The sequence below is a fragment of the Apodemus sylvaticus genome, chromosome 1, assembly GCF_947179515.1.
Source record: "Apodemus sylvaticus chromosome 1, mApoSyl1.1, whole genome shotgun sequence".
NCBI lineage: Eukaryota > Metazoa > Chordata > Mammalia > Rodentia > Muridae > Apodemus > Apodemus sylvaticus.
Genome location: NC_067472.1, coordinates 56,087,686 through 56,106,406, shown reverse-complemented (window position 1 = coordinate 56,106,406; position 18,721 = coordinate 56,087,686). Strand labels below are relative to the sequence as shown.

Below are 18,721 nucleotides of genomic sequence, written 5' to 3'. Positions count from 1 at the left end.
GTAGAGGCTCTGCCTTAGAGTGTGTGTGGTGGGGGGCGGGGTGGTCACACAGCCCAGGCTCAAACTCCCAGTTCCCGCTTTATATAGACCTGTGACTTAACTGTGTGCTGTCACAGCTGAAGTTTCCACGGGTTTTCCTGTTTAATGTCGCCCACAGCCTTCAGAGGAAGTCTATCGGTTGGTTCCCCCCCCCCCCTCCTTTATAGTCGTTTGTTCAACCAATAGGAGTCGTTTGCCTGAGTCTGAGAGTTTTAAGAGCTAGCGTTCTGTACGGACCCATTAGTTTCCTAATGCCTGTAGATTTGACAAGGAGCATGCCGACCCAAGCTTGGGTATTAGCAAAGTCCTCAGAGCTCTGGCCCACCAAATTTTCGCTGTGTAGCAGAAAGACAAACGAATGAGTCAAACAATTTAAAGATGCTGACATAGTAAAGAAAAATGGAACGTGGCCTCCTAAAATGTGAAGGTTAGAGAAGTTACTGGGTGAACTAGCTTGCTGTCCCTACAGCAGAACATGTAAGGGTCCCAATAAACACTCATTTGCGGTCAACTGCTATTATTACTTTTATCACTGTGAGTTTTAGCTCCCCCACATGCTAGCTTTTTGCACCTAAGTTTTCTCCTTTACACACGCTCAAGCTGCAGAGCGCCCAGGGCCTCGCCCAGCACAACCCAGCCAGCTCAGAGGGGCGCGCCCCAAACAAGTTTGTGCTTCGACGCGGGCTCCACAGCTACCAGCGACAGCATCGACGAGCCACGGACTACATTGCCCACAACACCACGCGCGCCGCCATCTCAGCCGGTGGGCGGTGGTCGTCCCAGGTCCTGGCTATTGTAAGCCAAACGGCCAATTCGACACGCCCCCACCCCAGCTCTTCCATGAGGGGCGTATGACCGGATCAAGTAGGGCATCCCAGCACCTGGGCAATGCCTAGATCTCTTTGCACCTCCGGTCCCCGGAAGCCCTGTCCACGTGTTGACCCGTGCGCGGAAGTTCTCTCGCCCCTTGCTGACCAAGGGTCCCGCACGTTCCTCACCGCAACTGCGCCCAGTCAGTCTCATGCCTAGACTGTCTGTTTCTGCCTCAGTGACAGAATGAGACAGAGTCAGAAGAGGACTGTGGTCCTAGCGGGCGTGCAGATCCAGGCATCCGACACATAGAAGTCTAAGTTTGAAGCCAGAGGTTAAGTTAAAGGAGATCAGACAAACGGTCCCCTAGCCCTGCAAAGTAGATCCTCCCCTATCCCCTTTCAGGAGGCGGGGTTGGGGAGAAGGGGCCAGAAGTGGGGCTGGCCCTTTAAGGGGGTGTGGTCGGGGGGCGGGAGAAGAGAGCAAGACAGAGAAAGCGGCAGCAGCGGCGGCTCGGGCGGCGGCCGCGGGGGACAAAGGGCGGGCGGATTGGTGGGGAGGGGGCGGGGCGCGGCCAGGCCCGGGGGCTCCGCATGCTGCAGCTGCCCCCGGGCGCCCCCGCCGCCGCCCTCGCCGCGGAGCTGCGCGGAGCGGTGCCCGCGAGCTAACCGGAGCCAGCGGCCCGCAGCCAGCCGGCGGGCGTCCGGGAGGCGGCGGCGCAGGGAGGGGCCCGAGCGCGCACGTGGCCCCGGCGGCCGCCATGGCGGACAGCGGCCCCGCAGGGGGCGCGGCATTGGCCGCCCCGGCCCCCGGGCCGGGCAGTGGCAGCACAGGGCCCCGAGTCTACTTCCAGAGCCCCCCTGGAGCCGCAGGCGAAGGCCCGGGGGGCGCAGATGACGATGGCCCGGTGAGACGGCAAGGGAAGGTCACCGTCAAGTACGACCGCAAGGAGCTACGGAAGCGCCTCAACCTGGAGGAGTGGATTTTAGAACAGCTCACGCGACTCTACGACTGCCAGGTGTGCTCCCCATCCCGCGCCAATACCCTAAAATCGGACCTTAAGTCGGTCTGTCACCAGAGTCAGTGGGAGCTCTGCTGCCACCGGTCTTACACTCGCCGCTCCCACTGCGCTTTTTCTTGCCTGACCTAAGTCACTCTAGCTTGCTCCGCTGCCCGGGACCTTGCGTCCTTCGTGGTACTGCCCCAGATTAAGCATAGCGTCCTCCCCAAGCCTAGAAGAAATAGCCTGCTGGAGGCAGGGGTCTAGCTTGGGCTGACAGTGAAAGGTCTAATCTAGTGTAGTACGGGCTAGCATCGACACTAGTTGAAAGGTGCTAGTGTAACTGTTTCAAGTGTTACAAAGGATCTGAGTAGTTCTAGTGGGCTAGCGTGCCATTCTATCTACGGAGACAGGTTAACCAGCTCTCCCGGCTCTGGTTCTCCACCCCGTGTTCCTTGCTTGTTCAGATGGTGACTCAGGCCCCCAGGGGTAGGGTGGAGGAGTGAGTGGGCCAGCCCTGTGATGCCTACCCCAGCCCAGCCCTGGAACGCAGCTGGCTCCATGTGTGGTAGCTGTACCCTTGGGGGGGGGGGGTGGACCCCTTTCTCCTCAGAGCATGGGCTCTTTGTTTCCCCTTTATCAAGCATGGGTCTTTCACACTGACCCCTCACCCTCACTTCCTCCTCCCTCCCAGGAAGCTGTGACAGGTGTTTGGGGGAGGGGAGGGGCTGTGATGAATTGGGACAGCTGGCCCCACCAGTGCTCTGGTGAGCTAGAGGTCCCGGATGCTGAGAAGGCACATCTGCTAGGTTCAAAGCCCAAGGTCCCCAGCCCTGTCTGTCTGGCGCCCCTGGTGCCCACTGGCAGGGACAGGAAGTTCCCCCTCACTGGGCAATTTGCCTTGGCACAGACCTGATCTGTTTTCCTTCCCAGAGCAGCTGTCTTTGCTGGGCAAGGAGGGTTGGTCTGGTTTTGAGTTCGGCAGGGAGTCCTCTCCACACCCTCTCCTGGCTGAGGCACTTGTCTGTGCTTCTTCCCACCCCTTCCCCAGGAGGAGGAGATCCCAGAGCTGGAGATAGATGTGGATGAACTCTTGGACATGGAAAGTGATGATACCCGGGCTGCTAGAGTCAAGGTAAGCTAAGGGCACCTAGTGGAGGGCTGCCTGGAGACACTGCCTCTCGGGGAGGCTGGACCCTGGTGTCATAACTTTGGTTTGGGTCATCTGCTTCTGGAAAATGAGGCTCAGGGAACGTCACTTAGCTACGTTTCTAAGTGGCCTCAGTCCCTAGGGAACAGATATGTGAACAGTGAGCCCCTGTGCTCAAGCGTTGACCGTGTGCTGTATTCTCCCTACCAGGAGCTGCTAGTTGACTGTTACAAACCCACGGAGGCCTTCGTCTCTGGCCTGCTGGACAAGATCCGGGGCATGCAGAAGCTAAGCACACCCCAGAAGAAGTAGGGTCCTGACTCCGATGACCGTGGCTCCCGCAGGACAATCGCTGCCCCCCAACCTCGTAGCAACAGCAATACCGGGAGGCCCTGCAGCCAGGCCTGGTGCCGTGAGCAGGGACCCCCGTGCCCCTGCCTAGGGGCGGTTTCCCTTGCCCTCAGTTTTCCACTTTTGGGGTTTTTTATTGTTATTAAACTGATGGGACTTTTTGTGTTTTTATATTGATTCTGCGGCGCAGGCCCTTTAAAAATAAAGCTAGGATACAGCCTTTGGAGCAGCTAACAGGCTTGGCTGGTCTTTTACGGGGACACACTGCTGCACAACTGTCACCAGCTCAGCTACTCCCCAGGTGACCCTGGGCCGTCTTGGAGGCCATGTAGCCATGGTGATAACTCATGCTGACTCCCAGATCGCTATTCCAAGTGGCTGGGGAGCCGAGCCGCTACCTACAGTCTTTGGAGTTTCTATCTGCACTGGGTAAGGGTCTCTAGGTTGTTGAGGCTAGACCTCAAGGCTCTGCAATTATCAGGGAAGGACAATGAGATTAGAAGCTGATTTTGTTTTCCTTTACCCCCACACCGAGGATCCAACCTGGGGAGCCATTCACATTACACCAGTTCCCTACTCCAACACTGATGCTAAGGTATTAATCTAAGTCTCTTAGGAGCCACAAAGAAACACAGATTCACTCTTGGGGTTTTAAAGGTTTTTTTGTTTGTTTTGTTTTCAAACAGTCTGGTCCCTGGCAGGGGCTCCTACCCCTCTGCAGCCTGCTACAGTTCCGAACGTCTCTCAATCTTGACCAGCTCCACCTCAAACACCAGGGTTGCTCCACCTGGAGGGAGAAGGATCATCAGGCTGGGACCTGGGACTCTGGGACAGTGCTGGGCCGAGGGTCTTACGGGTATTACCTGGGATTTTTGGGGGGGCTCCCCGCTCTCCATACCCTGTCAAACCACAAAGACACAGTAAGTTATGGCTCCCTTCTAGCCCACATAAAGGATAGGCAGGAGAAGGGTGTGGGGGGCGTGCAGGGACGGGAAAGGGTGAGAACACCAAGGTCTGGCAGAGGGTCACACTGAGTGATCCACAGTTGTCACTCTACTGCCCTGCAACTGTCACCAGCTCAGCTAATGCGAGCTTTGCTCAGTCCTGGCTGCTGAACACACGCTATGTGACAGTGACCAGATGGAGTGGGGACATTACCACCCAGCCCCAGGGGCCTCTTACCCAGCTCGGATGGGATCACCAGCTTCCGCTTTTCTCCTTCACACATCCTGCAGGGGATGTACACTGAGCACCGAAAGCAATCGGACCCCTGCCCCAGAACTGGGCCTTTGCTCCCACAGCTCCCTTCCGGGGTCACCACACCATGTACCCCAGATCAGACTCACCCCAGCAGCCCCTGGTCCCAGCCCTTGATGACCTGGCCAGTGCCAAGGGAAAACACAAAGGGCTGGTTCTGTGGCAGGCTGCTGTCAAACTCAGTCCCGTCTTCCAGCTTGCCCTGTGAGACCGCGGGAGAGCTAGTAAGGAGAGGTGACCATGCCGCAACCCTCCCACCTGCTCATCTCCCCATTACGGTGGTCACCACAGCACAGGTGGTCAGTGCCTTGGGTAGCTCATGTACTGCAATTTGCATGCTGATACCTAGCCAATGAGTAGACTGAAAAGCAAGACAATCATGGCAAGGAGCTTAGAGTTCAAATGGGTATGTTCAAGGTTATCTACCTAGTTGGGGGAAAAAATGAGATTGTAAAGTCCTTTCTGGTTCTGAAAACCTGTCAGAGCCCCAGAGGCTCCTCTACTCCAACACTTACCGTGTAGTGCATGTGTAAGACATCTCCCTTTCTGGACTTGATGGGACAGTGATCCACCCGTTTCTTCACTCCAATCTGCAGCTTCCGTTTGCCTTCGGCCCCCGTGGCTGTGACCAGGGCACTCAGGCAAATGGACAGTATTGTGAGGATCCAGCTCAGCCTCATGTCTCTGTAGGCAAAGGCCACCCCACCCCCAACCAAAAAACTGGGGGGTGGAGTCATAGAAACTCAGTCTGTATCAGGAGGATGCCAACTCCCCATTGTATCTTGCCTGTATCTGGGAAATCCCACAGTCTTGGGTCACCACCCACTCCCCTGGGCTCTGTGGCCACACTTACCAGTCCAGTGAGAAGGGGGCTTGGCCGAGGACCCCAGCAGCGAGGGGAGAGGGTCAGGGGAGGCCACAGCAGCCAGTGCCCCCTCCCTTTGCTCACTACCTGACCTTCTCTCCCTCCCAGTCCCCATCTCCGTTCTTCAGTTCCCGCTAGCCCCTTTACGCAAAGTCCAAACCCGATCTGATTGCACCGGATTTGTCCCGACAGGACGACCCCACTCCCGCCACACCCAGCTGCTCCCTGTCCAGCACACCCACACATCTGCGGCTGCTGCTGGTGTTCGGCTCCGAGGCACCCACACATCTCCACTAGGTGGCTCTGAGGAGCCCCGGCTCTCCGGGGGCACCCCCCAGTCCGGCCCCGTGCCTCCTCCACCAGGGGCACCGCCCCAACTCTGAGCTCTTGGGGGCCTCCGGGGAACCCAGACTGGCTCAGAGTCAGCGGGGCGCCGAGCCCGCTCCACCCACACAACCTCTCCAGGGGGAGTTCTCGGTCTACCGCGACCCCAGGCGCGGCCACCACGGAGACCGCCCCCGCGTGGACGCCCCGGGCCATAGCTCGCGCTTAGCTCTCCGCAAGGCTCCTTGGCCCCACCCTTTACGGCGTGCAGTTCCGCCCCCTGACCTGCAGCTCCGCCCTCAGCAATGTTAGACCTCGTCTCCTGCAGAGGGGACTCGCCACTCACAGGCTGAAGTCCCACCCCCGACGTCTGGGATCTCACGCCCTCGGTCTCCGAGCCCAAGGCTCCACCTTCCACCTGCTTCAGCTCCTCCTCTAAACCCCAAACTCCGCCCCCCACACCTCCTAATCCAGCTATGGACCACTGGGTTCCGCCCTCAACTCGCACTGGCTCCGTTGTCCCTCCCACTGCTGTTCCGCGTCCCACCCCGATCCCCAGGGCTCCGCCCCGTACGGCGTGAGAGCCCGCCCCCTGCGGCATTGCCAGAGGCCGGACCCCAGCCTCGATTCCCTGGTTTGCTGTCCCTGGCTGGCACGCGGACTCCGACCCGCTTCAGGCCGGCCTGCCCCAGGTCTCCCTCCTGCACCCAGATCCCCCAACCTGGGCTGTGGCCCCCCGCTCACCTCCTCACCGCGCCCCCGGAGCCAATCCCGCTCGTGCTGTCACTTCTGCGCAGGCGCGTCTCCGTCGCTACAGGGCGGGACACGCTGCCCGCCCTCATTGGACCATCCAAAACCCGCTGCTGCACTCAGGGCGGGGCTTCTCATTTGGTCCTGACTCCAGAGTGACTACGTGACAACGTCACTTCCGGGGGGCTCAGATCGCCGGTCTAGTTTGGCAAAAATGTTTCTGAAAGACAGAAGGCAGTTCCAGCCAAGGTGACATGGCCAAGCAAGTATGAGTGCACGTTCCTGGAGGGATTCTTGCCAGCACCGTGCTGACTTCTGTTCGTGATCGGCACGCCTTTGGGCAGTTGTGGGAAGAGCCTAGGGATTCAGAGCGACAACCCGGATTTGAATCTTAGTTCTTTCATTTCTTGGCTGGCTGCGTGACCTTGAGTAAGTTCGTTCTTTTGGTGGTGCGCTCTGTGACACCCATACCACATGGCCCTGAGCTGTGTGGACCCCTTCCATCTTGTGGTCTGCAGCATCCAGGCTCACCTTTGCCTGAACAAATGTCTCCTGGGCCAGGTCTATCAGTGCCCAGGAGACATTCTCTAACATAAAGATCCTGAAATTTAGAGGAAGCCAAACCTGCCTTAGGCTGTGGAGTCGATTGATTTGATTGATTCCCACCTGTCGTAGGCCAGTCTGCCTCACTAAGACCATTTATGCCAAAGGAAGTTAATCATGGTGTTGACGCCAAGAGAAGCATACTGCATATCTGATGAAGCTTAGTAAGGGTCAGAGTCTTTAGCTCCCACGAGCTAACCATCACCGAGCCAGAACATGATCACCAATATCACTGCTGAGAAAGTTGCTTAAACATAATAAAAATGGTGTGCTGTCCCATGTCTGTAATGTCAACACTTTGGAGGTAGAGGAGGGAGGATCAGAAGTTCAAGGACATCTTCAGCTACATAAAGAATTATGAGCCAGCCTGGGATACAGGAGACACTACCTTAAAAAGAGAAAGTTCAAAAACAGCACCAGGAGCCGGTCGGTGGTGGCGCATGCCTTTAATCTCAGCACTTGGGAGGCAGAGGCAGGCGGATTTCTGAGTTCGAGGCCAGCCTGGTTTACAGAGTGAGTTCCAGGACAGCCAGGGCTACACAGAGAAACCCTGTCTCAAAAACAAAAACAAAAACAGCACCAGGGCTGAAGATGCAGCAAATCAGTAGTATTTGCCGAACATGAAGTCAGGTTTGAGTCCTAGCAGTACACAAACTAGGTGTGGCAGCACAAACCTGTAATTCCAGTACTTGAGAAGTGGGTGCAGGATTAGAAATCCATGCCATCCTCAGCTACATACGGAGTTTAAGGCCATGCTGGGCTATGTGAGACTCTCATAAATGGATAAATAAGTATGTGATGATAATCATGATGAGGAATTCTTTACCCTACTCCTGCTTTGGTACCACCAAGATCATGACCTCAGTGTCAGTCCCTTCAGGAGGGTGGTTACTTTCAGTCACTTCTGCCCCTGACCGTTCTGTAGCAGGCCAAAGCCTTGGTGCTAGGCTAGGCCTTCCCACTCCATCCAGGGCACTGGAGAAGGGTGGACACTGAGCCTGGACAGAGTAGGCTAAGAATCAAGCAGCAGCTGATGAATCCCGGGATACCAGGGATTGTACAGGTGAAGTGTGGGTGTGTTTCTTTAAAAAGGCTTTCCAGACATAGGAAGGCAGGATTGAGGCGTGAACGGGGCAGCCACAAGGAACAATATTGCAAGTGTATACTCAACAGGGAAAGTGGGTGATACCTCCTATTGTATGAAAAAAGTCATACTAGTTCAGAGCCCGAAGGGTTCTGATGATGGCGGTTGCCTGTTCTTGCCATGTGAACATGGGAAGCAGATCTTATAGTCTGGGTCTCTCCTTAATTTCTGGCCAGGGCAGTCAGAATCCTTGTGGTGAGCAAGAGGCAGAGACTTGATGTAACAGGATTTATCAACCTGCGGTTGTGGCTTTACCTGGGAACTGCTGTCTGGCCTTGGGCGCACTGGCACAGTCAGACAGGAGGCAGAACCCTTTCCTGCCCAGGCTGGCCAGCCTGGACGGTAGCAAACAATGACAGAGGCCGCGACAGTGTGCTTGGTGTCTTCCATCTCTTTTATCAGAATGTGTGTGTGTGTCACAGTTATCGTAACAGAACCCAGATCCCACTATTGGTAGAAGTTTGGGGTCTTCATACTGAAGGGAGACAGCCAGCCAGAAGATGCTCACTTGACCAGGGTGGTTAACTGAGATAGTACTCTGGCCCCTGAGGTGAGACATGAGGTTTCTTGACAGTTGTTAGATGGCAGCTCTGGGAGATAAAAATGACAAGAGAGCTCTCTCAGAGGTCCAAGTCCTGGGGTGGTGTCCTCCCAGACTGAGGTGGTTCTCCTAGGCTCCACTCTGCTCCCTATGGAGAAGGGCCTGGGAGGCAAACAGGCCCATGGAGACTTGTCACTTTCGCAGCTTCCGGCACCTGGGGAGGGGAGGAAAGGTATGAGTGCTGGCTGGAGCTTAACCCCAAGCTCTTCTTTTATATTCATTTTTATTTTTAAAACTTTGTTAAATGGGCTGGAGAGATGGCTCAGCAGTTAAGAGCACTGACTACTCTTCCATAGGTCCTGAGTTCAATTCCCACATGGCGGCTCACAACTGCCTATAACCTAGTTCCAGGGGATCTGGCCCCCTCACACAGATATGCATGCAGGTAAAACACTAAAGTTTTTTTACGTGTACATGAAATAAATAACTTTTTTCTTTTAAAAATTGTGGAGGACAGGACTAGCCTGTGCTCATGGGCGTGTGCATGCTTGGGTGTGCATTTTAGGTACTGGTGGCTCAACCACCCTCCATCTTTATCCTTTTTTGCCAGGCATAAAGAGGCAAAGGCAGGCAGATATCTGAGAGTTTGAGGCCAGGCTGGTCCACACAGTGAGTGCCATGCGGTGAGCCAGGGCCATAGAGAGAGACACTGTCTCAAAAACAAAACAAAACCAACCAACCAAAACCATATTCTGCTATTTTTATTTAGGTGTGCGTATGTCTGACTGTGTAAGCACATGTACACAGGTGCCTGAAGAGGCCGGAGGAGGCGTCCGATCACTGCAGCTCCCGCCGCAGCCCTCCGCCAAGCGTGCTGTGGGGTCTATCCTCAGCCTTCTCCAGGGGCAGAAGGCACGGTGAGCCAGCTCTCTCCACCCTCTCCACCTTTTACCATCTGAAACCAAGTCACTCCACGTGAGGCTAACTGATTCTGCTCTGACAGCTGTCCAGAACGCTCCAGTGTTCCCGTGTCCCTGCCGGCTCTTCCATCGCAGGTTACAGCGCAGAGCCCCTTCCCAGTCTTCATGCTTAAATAGTAGGCACTTCACCAGCCAAGCCATTTCTCCAGCCCCTGTTTATCTATTTACCAGTGACATCTTTTATATTAAATATAAGCATGCATGTATGATGCATGTATGTGCATTGCATGTATGCCTGGTCTCCGCAGAAGCCAGAAGGCGGCATTGGATACCCCGGAACTAGAGTTATGAATGGTTATGAGCCACCATGTGGGTGCTGGAAACCAAACCTGAATCCTCTGTGAGGGCAGAAAGTGCTCCTCACCACTGAGCCACACCCCCAGCCTCTAGGTACTCACTCTGTCACCAAGGAATGACCTCGAACTTCCGAGTGCTCTCATACCTGTTCCATTTGGTGAAGACGGAACCGAAGGCTTCTTGGATGCTAGGTGAGCGCTCTACCCACTGAGCCACATCCCCAGCTCCCCTTTATTCTTATGGTTTGTCGAGACCACTTTATTCCTCAGCCCAGATTGTTCTCAAAATCCTATCCTCCTGCCTCTGCCTCCTGAGTGTTGTTTGGAATTACAGGTGTGCACCACCATTCCAAAAGCAGCAGTTATTTTTTTGTCTTCTGTGGGTTTTGGCTTTTGTCTTCTGTGGGTTTTGGCTTTTGTCTTCTGTGGGTTTTGGCTTTTTAAGCATGTGTCTGTATAGCCCAGGCTGGCTTTAAATTCTCTCTGTAGCTGAGAATGCCCGTGACCTCCTGACCATCCCCCCTCCGACAGAGGACCAAGACTCCCCTCCCCGGGTGTGCCATCGTGTCCAGTCCCAGCCCTCTTGACGCATTTCCGTTTTTGAACCCCATCTTATTCTGATCGTTGTCTAGAAGCCTCCAGGGCCCGGCCCGTAAGCCATCCTAGCCTCATGGAACAGGAAGGGCTCCTTAAGTGTTCCGGGCGGAGGCATGTGGGGCTCTCGGACGCCTTGGCTCCCCCAGAGCCTGCAGAAATGGAGCAAACGTCTATCACATAAAGCTGTGCACATTGGGAAAAAAGTCTTCTTCAGTTCCCCTCCAGGAGGTGGCTGGTGGCTTGGATTAGCTCGGTGCCCCCATCACAGTGCTTAGCATCCTCTACTGATGGTGGTACCATCCCTCCCACCCTCTGACTTGTGCATCTAGTCTTGAGCTGAGTTTTTGACGATCTGGTTGCCAGCAGATGCACAGTAAAAGACTTAGCACCTGCAGCTGGCTCCTCCTTCCCTGGTCTTTCCCTCACTGGCGGCTCATCCGGGCCTGCTCCAGGACACAACCTCGCTGCCTTCCCACACAAGCACCACCCCACAGACTCCTCACCTGCAGGTGTCCGGGTTGAGCTCTAAGCCCCGCCCTTGGCAATGGAGGAACCGGCGGCGTCTGCAGCGGCAGCGGCAGGTCCGGGGGTCAGGACGCTGGCGGCGCTGGGTGCAGGGTGGGCAGAGAGTCCTGGGGCTGGAGTGGGATGGGTGATGTCAGCTGGGGAGGATGTTCCCAGGACAGAGTCCCAGCCCGGAACAGAGCGGGGCTGGGGACGGTGGTGGGGTATGGCAACCCTAGGAGGAGAAGCGACAGGTCTGGGGAGGGAAAAGCTTCCCAGGAGCTAGGGTTAGGGCAGAGTGTGTGGAGTTGGGGAGGAGAAAAGGGAAAGGAGAGGGCAGAGGGGCTGCAGCCTCCTGGCTCACATGTGCACCCTGCAACCTACGGGTGAGCTCTTTGCTGGACCGGCACCAAGAACCCGGGAACTCACCTGCCTGGCTTCACAGCACTCTCCTTTTTTTTTGGTCTGAGAGAGAGAGGGGGGGGGAGGTAGGTTAAAGAAACCCAAGCCTCCTGCTCTCTTGCCCCAGGATCCATGCCTACTCCTGGCTCTACTCTCAGTCACCTGGCCCCTACTAAAGTACAGTCCCACACCTGCTACCCCACCCCAGCTACACTTTGTGACCTTGGGAGTTAGCCGTGGCTGGCACCTGCATTCACAGTGGCTGTGTTCTTCCAGGGACATCTCTCCCAGCTGACTGCTTGGGTACTGGATCATGAGAATCTGTACTCAGGAGAACGAGGAAGAGACAAGTGAGGGGGGGGGGCGGTAGAAAGATGGAGAAAGGGGATACTAGATAGGATGACTGGAACCTCCGGCTTCCTGCGTGCCTGTCCCTGGGTTGACCCAGCCCCCAGGACATCACTGTCCCATCAACACGCCTGAGCCACGTGCCCTGGTACCTGCATTCGGACTTGGTGCTGCCCAGTGGGCACACATTCCAGGCCATCGTCAGGACAGCAGCCACCGCAGCGCTGCACAGTCACACAGCTGGGCACTAGTTGTTTGACCACGTGGCCCACCAGCTCTGCGCCCAAAGACACCACCACCTCCCTGGGCTGGCATGTGGCACGTGCATAAACATCTATCCATGGCACCACTGTGGGCAGACGCAGATGGATTAAATTCTCACCAGGTCTCCCGCAGCTCCTTAGAGCATGTAGCCTCTCTGATACCCAGTCACCACCACCCCAACCATCCTTTAAACATATCTTTCTCTGCCTTGTTTTTCAAGAAATGATTAAGCCCTCTGCCTCAGTTTCTTCCTCTGTGAAATGGCATTTCCCAAAGGAGTTGGGAATCACACAAGATAAGGGATGTGAAATCAGAACATGTGCTAACCCCTCTTAGTACTGGCTGGTGTCAAGTTATTGTTAACTATTATTACCTTTCTTCTGGTGGCTGGGGCCATCAAACTGGGACACAGGGGCCTGTGGGAAAGAAGATACCTGGGCCCAAGATGCACTCTAAAAGGGCTGGCCCTGTGGCTATGTAAGGGCTCCGTCCTTCTGCGCCTTTCTGACATCTTTCCAGATTGTTCCCAGGACCTCAGTTCTAATTTTTCTCGTACACTCAGCCATCTGGTACTTTCCCTGGCCCAAGACCCACCAGGCATATTCTGGGGATGGTACTAAACCCAAGCCTTAGAGCTGGGCTTGTTTTAGGATTAGGGGCCGGGATAATGGGACACAAACGAGGTTCGGAGGACACTGAGGCAGCTCAGCCCTACAACCGCCCAGAAGATGGGGTAAAGTGGGGGAGTGGCCCTGGGGTAAGGGCTAGGACTAGCGGGCCTGCTCCGAGGGGCACCTCTTCAGGGATATTCCCGGTCTGAACAGCGGATCCCCTCAGCAGAGGTAGCGGGCGCCTCCCCACTTCCGCCAACCTTGAGAGGGCACCGCGGGCGGGCGAGCGAGCGGGATGTCGCGGACGCACGTACCTGGGTGCGGGCCAGCTGCAACAGCGCAACAAGCAGCAGGCGACGGAGCAGGGGGCTCATGGTGCCCACGGGGGGCGAGCGCCGGGGGCGCCCGCATCGCCCTAGCCCGGCGGCGCGGGGGGCGGCGGCAGCCAGAGCCCCATGGCGCGGGCCCGGGCGCAGGGACCCGGGGCCGGGCACGGGGGGCGGCTTCTCCGCGGCCCCCTCCCGAGCCCTGGGTGCAGGCAGCGCAGCGCAGCGCCGCAGCGGCGGCCTGAGGAACGAGACCGGCGGGAGGCCTGTGGTGGTGGTGGTGGTGGCCGGGACGGCGGGCAGCGGGGACAGCGAGGGTGGCAGGGGGCCTGGCCGGGGCTGGCGGGCAAGAGGCTCATGTGACCTAAACACGCGCTCCCCACCGGGCCGCGGGCGGAGGCGGGGCGGGGGCGGGGGCGGAGCCCGTCCCCTCCAAACGCCCCCTCCCGCCGCTGCAGGGGAAAGGGGACACACCGCCCTGGAGGCCGGGCTCAGGGGGTCGTGCCTCACGACGGGAGGGGTGTAGAGATGCGTGACCTGAAGGACCGAATCGGACAAGAGTCTGAAAATGAGTTTATTGCACGTGTAGTCCTGGACAGGCAGCAGGGAGAAGACCAATGCAGGTCCCACCTAGGTAAGCCTCTCACGGGCTCGTGTCCTGGGGCATGATCCTGGGGTTTTCTGGAGGCAGGGAGGGTTCTGTCTGAGGCTGATGCCTCTGCTGGCGCTCCTGCTGAATCCTGGCTCTGTTGGCCCTGGAAGGAAAGACAGATCAGGACGGGGATCCTGGAGGGTGGTGCTGAAGCAGGAAGCACAGTCAGGGCGGTGACAGACCTGGCCCTGGCCCGAGTGTCATTGTAGATGGCTGTGATGATCCGATCCTTTTCGTCCATGAAGCTGCGATGCACCTGCTCCAACTTCCTGTGAGGGAATTGCAATTAACCCTGAGTCTCTGAACTCTGGTGTCCCTGAAGCCCTGGTCCTTGACAAGGCTCTAGCATCTCTCACACAGCTTTACATCTCTCTCTAAAGAGATACCTGTGATAAGTTGAAAAGAAAGGCACCAAGTGGCCCAAGTCCCAGAGCTGGGTGGCACCCTCAGTCCCTGGCTCTTCTGTGAAGATTGGTGAAACAGCTGTGAAATCAGGGTTCCCCCTCCCCAAATTAGAAAGGGGGAACATTTAGTCATCCCCATTGCTAGGCAGTATGCACAGTGGGCTCCATCCTTTGGGTTTCTATGCTGCAGAAAACTGGTATTACAGCATGCATTCACGTGTGGGATGAGGCCCTGGCAGTAATCCATTACACTGCACTTGTCCTCCCGCCCTCCCGCCCTCCCTCTCTCCCTCTCTCCCCTCCTCTCTCTATATATATTTATGATGTGCTCATTTCTGATGTACTAAGAAGGAACTGCTGGGTTTTGACGGTGCCCTTGGTGGATAGTTGTGGATGGCTCCAGCCCCAGCAACAAGCAGTATCAAAGATTAACATTCAAGCTATGAGAAACAGAAAGCAGCTTTAGCCCTATGTGCAGATCTGCCTTTACCCAGAAAGGCAAGGCTCCAAGTCTTGATTTCACAAAGTGCTTAGCTTGAGAGAGACAAAGTGTGCAGGTCACAGGCTGCTGTAGCTGCCTGGCCACCGCTCTCTTGATCCCCCCAGCCCAGGATCCCAGGAAGGATGGGAGGCACCTGAAGGCGAGGTAGTGCAGGCCCATGCCTGCCACCATGAGCAGGAGGCAGTACCCCAGCACCCGCTGGTTGTGCTTGTGCTGCTGCTTCCGGGACTCGGGCCCCTGTGGCCTCACACTGTGGAACTGGGCCCAGTACTGAGCGTTGGGGGGTTCCCAGGAGCTGCTGGGGAGCAAAGGACAGTGGAGAGCTGGCTCTTGGAAAGACTTGAGGGTAAGGGCGTAGGGGTCAGGACTGCTGTACTGTACCCGTGTGTCTGCTGTGTAGACTTCGTTTCTGCTGTGCTCCCTGAAGCCTTCGGAGGACTGGCTGAATGCAGCTGCTGATCATAGTTACGGCGACTTTCTTCACGGCTGAGCACTCGATACGCCTCATTCAGCTCCACAAAACGGCTATGCAGGGCCGGGTTCCCAGGGTCTCGGTCAGGGTGTAGCTGGGGTGAGGCAGGGGCCCCCTCATCTCATTTTCCATCTCCCTTCCTAGGACGTCTCCTGATGACGTCCACCCATAAAGACTGATAGCACTCCCACAGACCTTACCGACACTGACCCTCACTACAGGCTTGCCGACCCTCCCAGAGGCCAGAGTCCGAAAGTATGGACTCCTTACCCCTCTCACAAGAAAACCAAACACTTCTGTAACTCCCGTTCTAGAGAGGTGGAGGGAGGAGGATCACTGGAAGTTTGAGACCATGGGCTACAATGTGAGATCTTGTCTCAAAAAACAAAAACAATAACAAAAAACCCCACAGAACCAGAAAGACAGCACACACACACACACACACACACACACACACACCGCCAGGGCTGGAGAGACAGCTGAGAGGTTAAGAGCACTGACTGCTCTTCCATAGGTTCTGAGTTCAATTCCCAGCAACCGCATGGTGGCTCACAACCATCTGTAATGGGATCCCGTGCCCTCTTATGGTGTGTTTGAAGACCTTAATAGTAATATTCACATGCATAAAATAAATAAATCAGAAAGGCCCCCAGCCTTGCCTGGTCCTTTAAATCACGGAGAATAATGAGCACCTCCTATCCGTGCAGGCGGAAGGAAGGTGCTACCAGCTAGAGATACAGACCTATCCCAGGAAGTCAGAGGGCCTCTCTGCCAAGTTCAGATTTCCTCTACATCCCTCACCTTGGGGGCACCAATACCTCTTTTGACTTGGTGAAGAAAGCACGTTTAACCTCTTCAGCGCTGGCACGAGGATGCACTCCCAACAGTTCATAGTAATTAGCAGGGACGGACCTGTGGAGAAAAGCCCAAACCTGCAGAGGCTTAGGAGGCCAGAGGGCACCGTCACCTAGTCTGCCACCCTCCTGAGCCACACCTTCAGTTTAGCTACCAGGAACTGAAGTTAGTCCCAAGACACATATAGCCCCAGATTTCCCTTTAGGGGTTTCAAGAATGGTCAGGACTTCTCATTTTCAAAGTCTAGTCCTCTCCTACGTGACAAACCGAAAGGCTGCTGCTGCTTTTTTTTTTTTTTTTTTTTTTTTTTTACAAAATAGGGTTTTAGCTGGGCAATGGTAGAGCATACCTTTAATCCCAGCACTTGGATAGCCAGGGCTACACAGAGAAACCTTGCCTCGACAATTAAAAAAAAAAAGTGCCGGGTGGTAGTGGCACACGCCTGTAATCCCAGCACTTGGGAGGCAGAGGCAGGCAGATTTCTGAATTCAAGGCCAGCCTGGTCTACAGAGTGAGTTCCAGGACATCCAGAGCTACACAGAGAAACCCTGTCTCAAAAAAAACCAAATCCAAAAAAAAAAAAAAAAAAAAAATACATCAAAAAAATCTTATTACCTGTCAGACCTGGAGCTCCCTAGGTAGACCAGGCTAACCTTAAAGCTACAGAGCCAGGCGGTGGTGGTGCACGCCTTTAATCCCAGCACTCTGGGAGGCAGAGACAGGCGAATTTCTGAGTTTGAGGCCAGCTTAGTCTACAGAGTGAGTTCCAGGACAGCCAGGGCTACACAGAGAAACCCTGTCTTGAAAAAAAACCAAATCCAAAAAACCAAAAAAAAAAAAAAAAAAACACCCCAAAACAAAAACAACAACAACAAAAAAAGCCTCACAGAGCTTGCTTGCTTTTGCCTTCCAAATTCTGGGATTGAAAAAACTTCTTTAAAGATTGTTTAAAATTATATTATTTTGTGTTTATGAGTGAGTGTCTGCAAGTATGTGCACCACATGCATGTCTGGTGCCTCTAAAAGGTCAAAAGAGGCTGTTCATAAGTTCCCATGTGAAAGCTGGGAATAGAAACTGCATCCTCTGTGAGAGGGGGCAAGTGCTTTCAATCTCTAAACCATCCATACCTTCAGCCCCTCAAAAGTTCTTTAAAACAGCAGATGTCGTGATATGAGGTGATGCCAACCAGTAATCCCAGCATTTAGGAGGTGGAGACAAACTCAAGGTCCCTTGACTACAAACTAGTTTGTGGCTAGCCTAGCCTACATGAGATCTTGTCTCAAACAAACAAACAAAAACAAAACAACAACAACAACAACAACAAAAAAACATCCTGGCTTCTTATGCAGGAGGTTCTGTGTGCCAGTGCCAGTGCCAGTACCCAGGGAAAGGATTTCCAAGCCAGGCTTGGTGGCTGTGCCTGAACTCTAGACACTCCGGAGTTTGAATTTGGAGGCTTACCTGGGTCACATAGGAAAACTCCATGACAAAGGAAAAGGCAGATTCTCATATCCCACTTCATTCCTCCTGGCCAGCATCCAGATTCTAGCCCAGAAATCTAAATCTTTTACTCAATCTCCTTTTTCCCAGTGTATGACAACACGCCAGGGCTATGGAACGAGCAGACCTGAGCTCAGATCCCTGACCTGTCACTTAACTTACTTAATCTTGCAGCCCAGTTCTTAGCTACTGATACTGTCTAGCACTGAAGGCGAAGGTTGTCTGGGACAAACCCCGAAAGGTGCATAATGCAGAGACAACTATCTCAAAACGCGAGGCGGGCTCTCGAGAAAACCCACTGAACCTGGTCAAATTCTGGGGCTGAACTCACCGCTGCCCTGTGGCGGCTGTGAGAAGTCGGATGGGAGGGCTACATGGCCACAACCGGCACAGGCGCAGGGGCAGCCGGAGCAACAGGGACGGCATGACGACGGCGGGCGGGCAGCTGGGAACGGGAGGTCCCCAAAAGTCCATTGGGTCCCAATCGGGCAGGACTTCGGGGACCGGGGCAGAAGGAAGGAACCTGCCTCAGTTTCCCACAAAGGCAAATTCGGAGAAGGCCTCTTTACTCAGAATCGGACAACAGGTGTCCTGGGCCTTCCAGCACCACCCTACAAAGTCTGGACCACCCTCTCGGCACTCGGGCACCCCTTCCCACCCAAATCCTTAGGGGGCGTGAGGAGGAGGCGACACGGCCAAGCCCCGCCCCTACCCCACTCACAGGCTCCTCGGGCGCCGCCATTTCCTGCGCCTGTGAAGGCCCCGCCCCTGAGTCAGTCGCTCGGGCCACGCTTATTGGGCGAGGTGAGAATGCGCACCAAAGGACCCGCCCCCACACGCTCATTGGCCCAGGACGCCGGGGGCCCGCGAAGCGGAAGCACTGGGGCTACTGAGAGGTACCGGTGTCTAATCTAAGAGGTGGCGGTGCGGTGGGGCAGAGCCTGACCCCCAGGACGGCCTCCTGCTCCGCACCATTCTTGTCAGCAGCGAGGCACGGTCGGAGAGGGGCCTTCTCCGCGCCATGGCCCGCATTCCCCAGCCAACAGGGACACAGAGGTCGCACCTTGTGGCTTTTTGTTTTGTTCCCTTTCTGCCACCGTGCTCAGCTCCTCTCACCCACCCCGGGTTCCCTCAGAGGATCCCAGACTCCTGAGAAAGCAGCAAAAGGCAACG

The 18,721-nt window shown here is 55.5% G+C and overlaps 5 protein-coding genes across 13 annotated transcripts; 1 reads left to right on the top strand and 4 right to left on the bottom strand.

Moving 5' to 3' along the window:
- Window positions 1-1,330: 1,330 nt before the first annotated feature.
- On the top strand, window positions 1,331-3,511 carry Ppp1r14b (protein phosphatase 1 regulatory inhibitor subunit 14B). The gene is given in 4 exon segments (XM_052191183.1): window positions 1,331-1,476; window positions 1,479-1,867; window positions 2,901-2,984; window positions 3,210-3,511. Coding segments are annotated over 4 exon segments (609 nt in total). The 5' UTR covers window positions 1,331-1,442; the 3' UTR covers window positions 3,312-3,511.
- Window positions 3,512-3,993: 482 nt separating this feature from the next.
- On the bottom strand, window positions 3,994-6,635 carry Fkbp2 (FKBP prolyl isomerase 2). 3 transcript variants are annotated; one of them, XM_052191155.1, is made up of 6 exons: window positions 6,541-6,635; window positions 5,123-5,327; window positions 4,697-4,809; window positions 4,533-4,579; window positions 4,214-4,249; window positions 3,994-4,137 (listed from the first exon to the last, which is right to left on the bottom strand). In XM_052191155.1, the coding sequence occupies exons 2-6, from the start codon at window positions 5,285-5,287 to the stop codon at window positions 4,076-4,078; spliced, it is 423 nt and encodes a 140-aa protein (XP_052047115.1). In that variant the 5' UTR covers window positions 5,288-5,327; window positions 6,541-6,635; the 3' UTR covers window positions 3,994-4,075. The 3 variants fall into 3 exon arrangements, with proteins under 3 accessions (XP_052047115.1, XP_052047123.1, XP_052047130.1); XM_052191163.1 differs by having other exon boundaries at window positions 5,123-5,291; window positions 6,541-6,629; XM_052191170.1 differs by lacking the exon at window positions 6,541-6,635 and adding an exon at window positions 5,461-5,479.
- On the bottom strand, window positions 5,486-6,529 carry LOC127691345 (PE-PGRS family protein PE_PGRS30). The gene has a single exon (XM_052191070.1). The coding sequence runs from the start codon at window positions 6,395-6,397 to the stop codon at window positions 5,597-5,599; it is 801 nt and encodes a 266-aa protein (XP_052047030.1). The 5' UTR covers window positions 6,398-6,529; the 3' UTR covers window positions 5,486-5,596.
- Window positions 6,636-8,669: 2,034 nt separating the features above from the next.
- Window positions 8,670-13,627, bottom strand: Vegfb (vascular endothelial growth factor B). 3 transcript variants are annotated; one of them, XM_052191126.1, is made up of 7 exons: window positions 13,151-13,627; window positions 12,599-12,641; window positions 12,114-12,310; window positions 11,861-11,934; window positions 11,641-11,676; window positions 11,211-11,446; window positions 8,670-9,048 (listed from the first exon to the last, which is right to left on the bottom strand). In XM_052191126.1, exons 1-6 carry the CDS (start codon window positions 13,208-13,210, stop codon window positions 11,233-11,235), a joined length of 624 nt encoding a protein of 207 aa, XP_052047086.1. In that variant the 5' UTR covers window positions 13,211-13,627; the 3' UTR covers window positions 8,670-9,048; window positions 11,211-11,232. The 3 variants fall into 3 exon arrangements, with proteins under 3 accessions (XP_052047086.1, XP_052047103.1, XP_052047094.1); XM_052191143.1 differs by having other exon boundaries at window positions 11,211-11,345; XM_052191134.1 differs by lacking the exon at window positions 12,599-12,641.
- Window positions 13,628-13,718: 91 nt separating this feature from the next.
- Window positions 13,719-18,315, bottom strand: Dnajc4 (DnaJ heat shock protein family (Hsp40) member C4). 5 transcript variants are annotated; one of them, XM_052191097.1, is made up of 7 exons: window positions 18,270-18,315; window positions 17,880-17,993; window positions 16,011-16,104; window positions 15,102-15,286; window positions 14,854-15,018; window positions 13,997-14,083; window positions 13,719-13,917 (listed from the first exon to the last, which is right to left on the bottom strand). In XM_052191097.1, the coding sequence occupies exons 2-7, from the start codon at window positions 17,972-17,974 to the stop codon at window positions 13,806-13,808; spliced, it is 738 nt and encodes a 245-aa protein (XP_052047057.1). In that variant the 5' UTR covers window positions 17,975-17,993; window positions 18,270-18,315; the 3' UTR covers window positions 13,719-13,805. The 5 variants fall into 5 exon arrangements, with proteins under 5 accessions (XP_052047057.1, XP_052047064.1, XP_052047046.1 ...); XM_052191104.1 differs by having other exon boundaries at window positions 18,261-18,279; XM_052191086.1 differs by lacking the exon at window positions 18,270-18,315 and having other exon boundaries at window positions 17,880-18,245.
- Window positions 18,316-18,721: the final 406 nt, after the last annotated feature.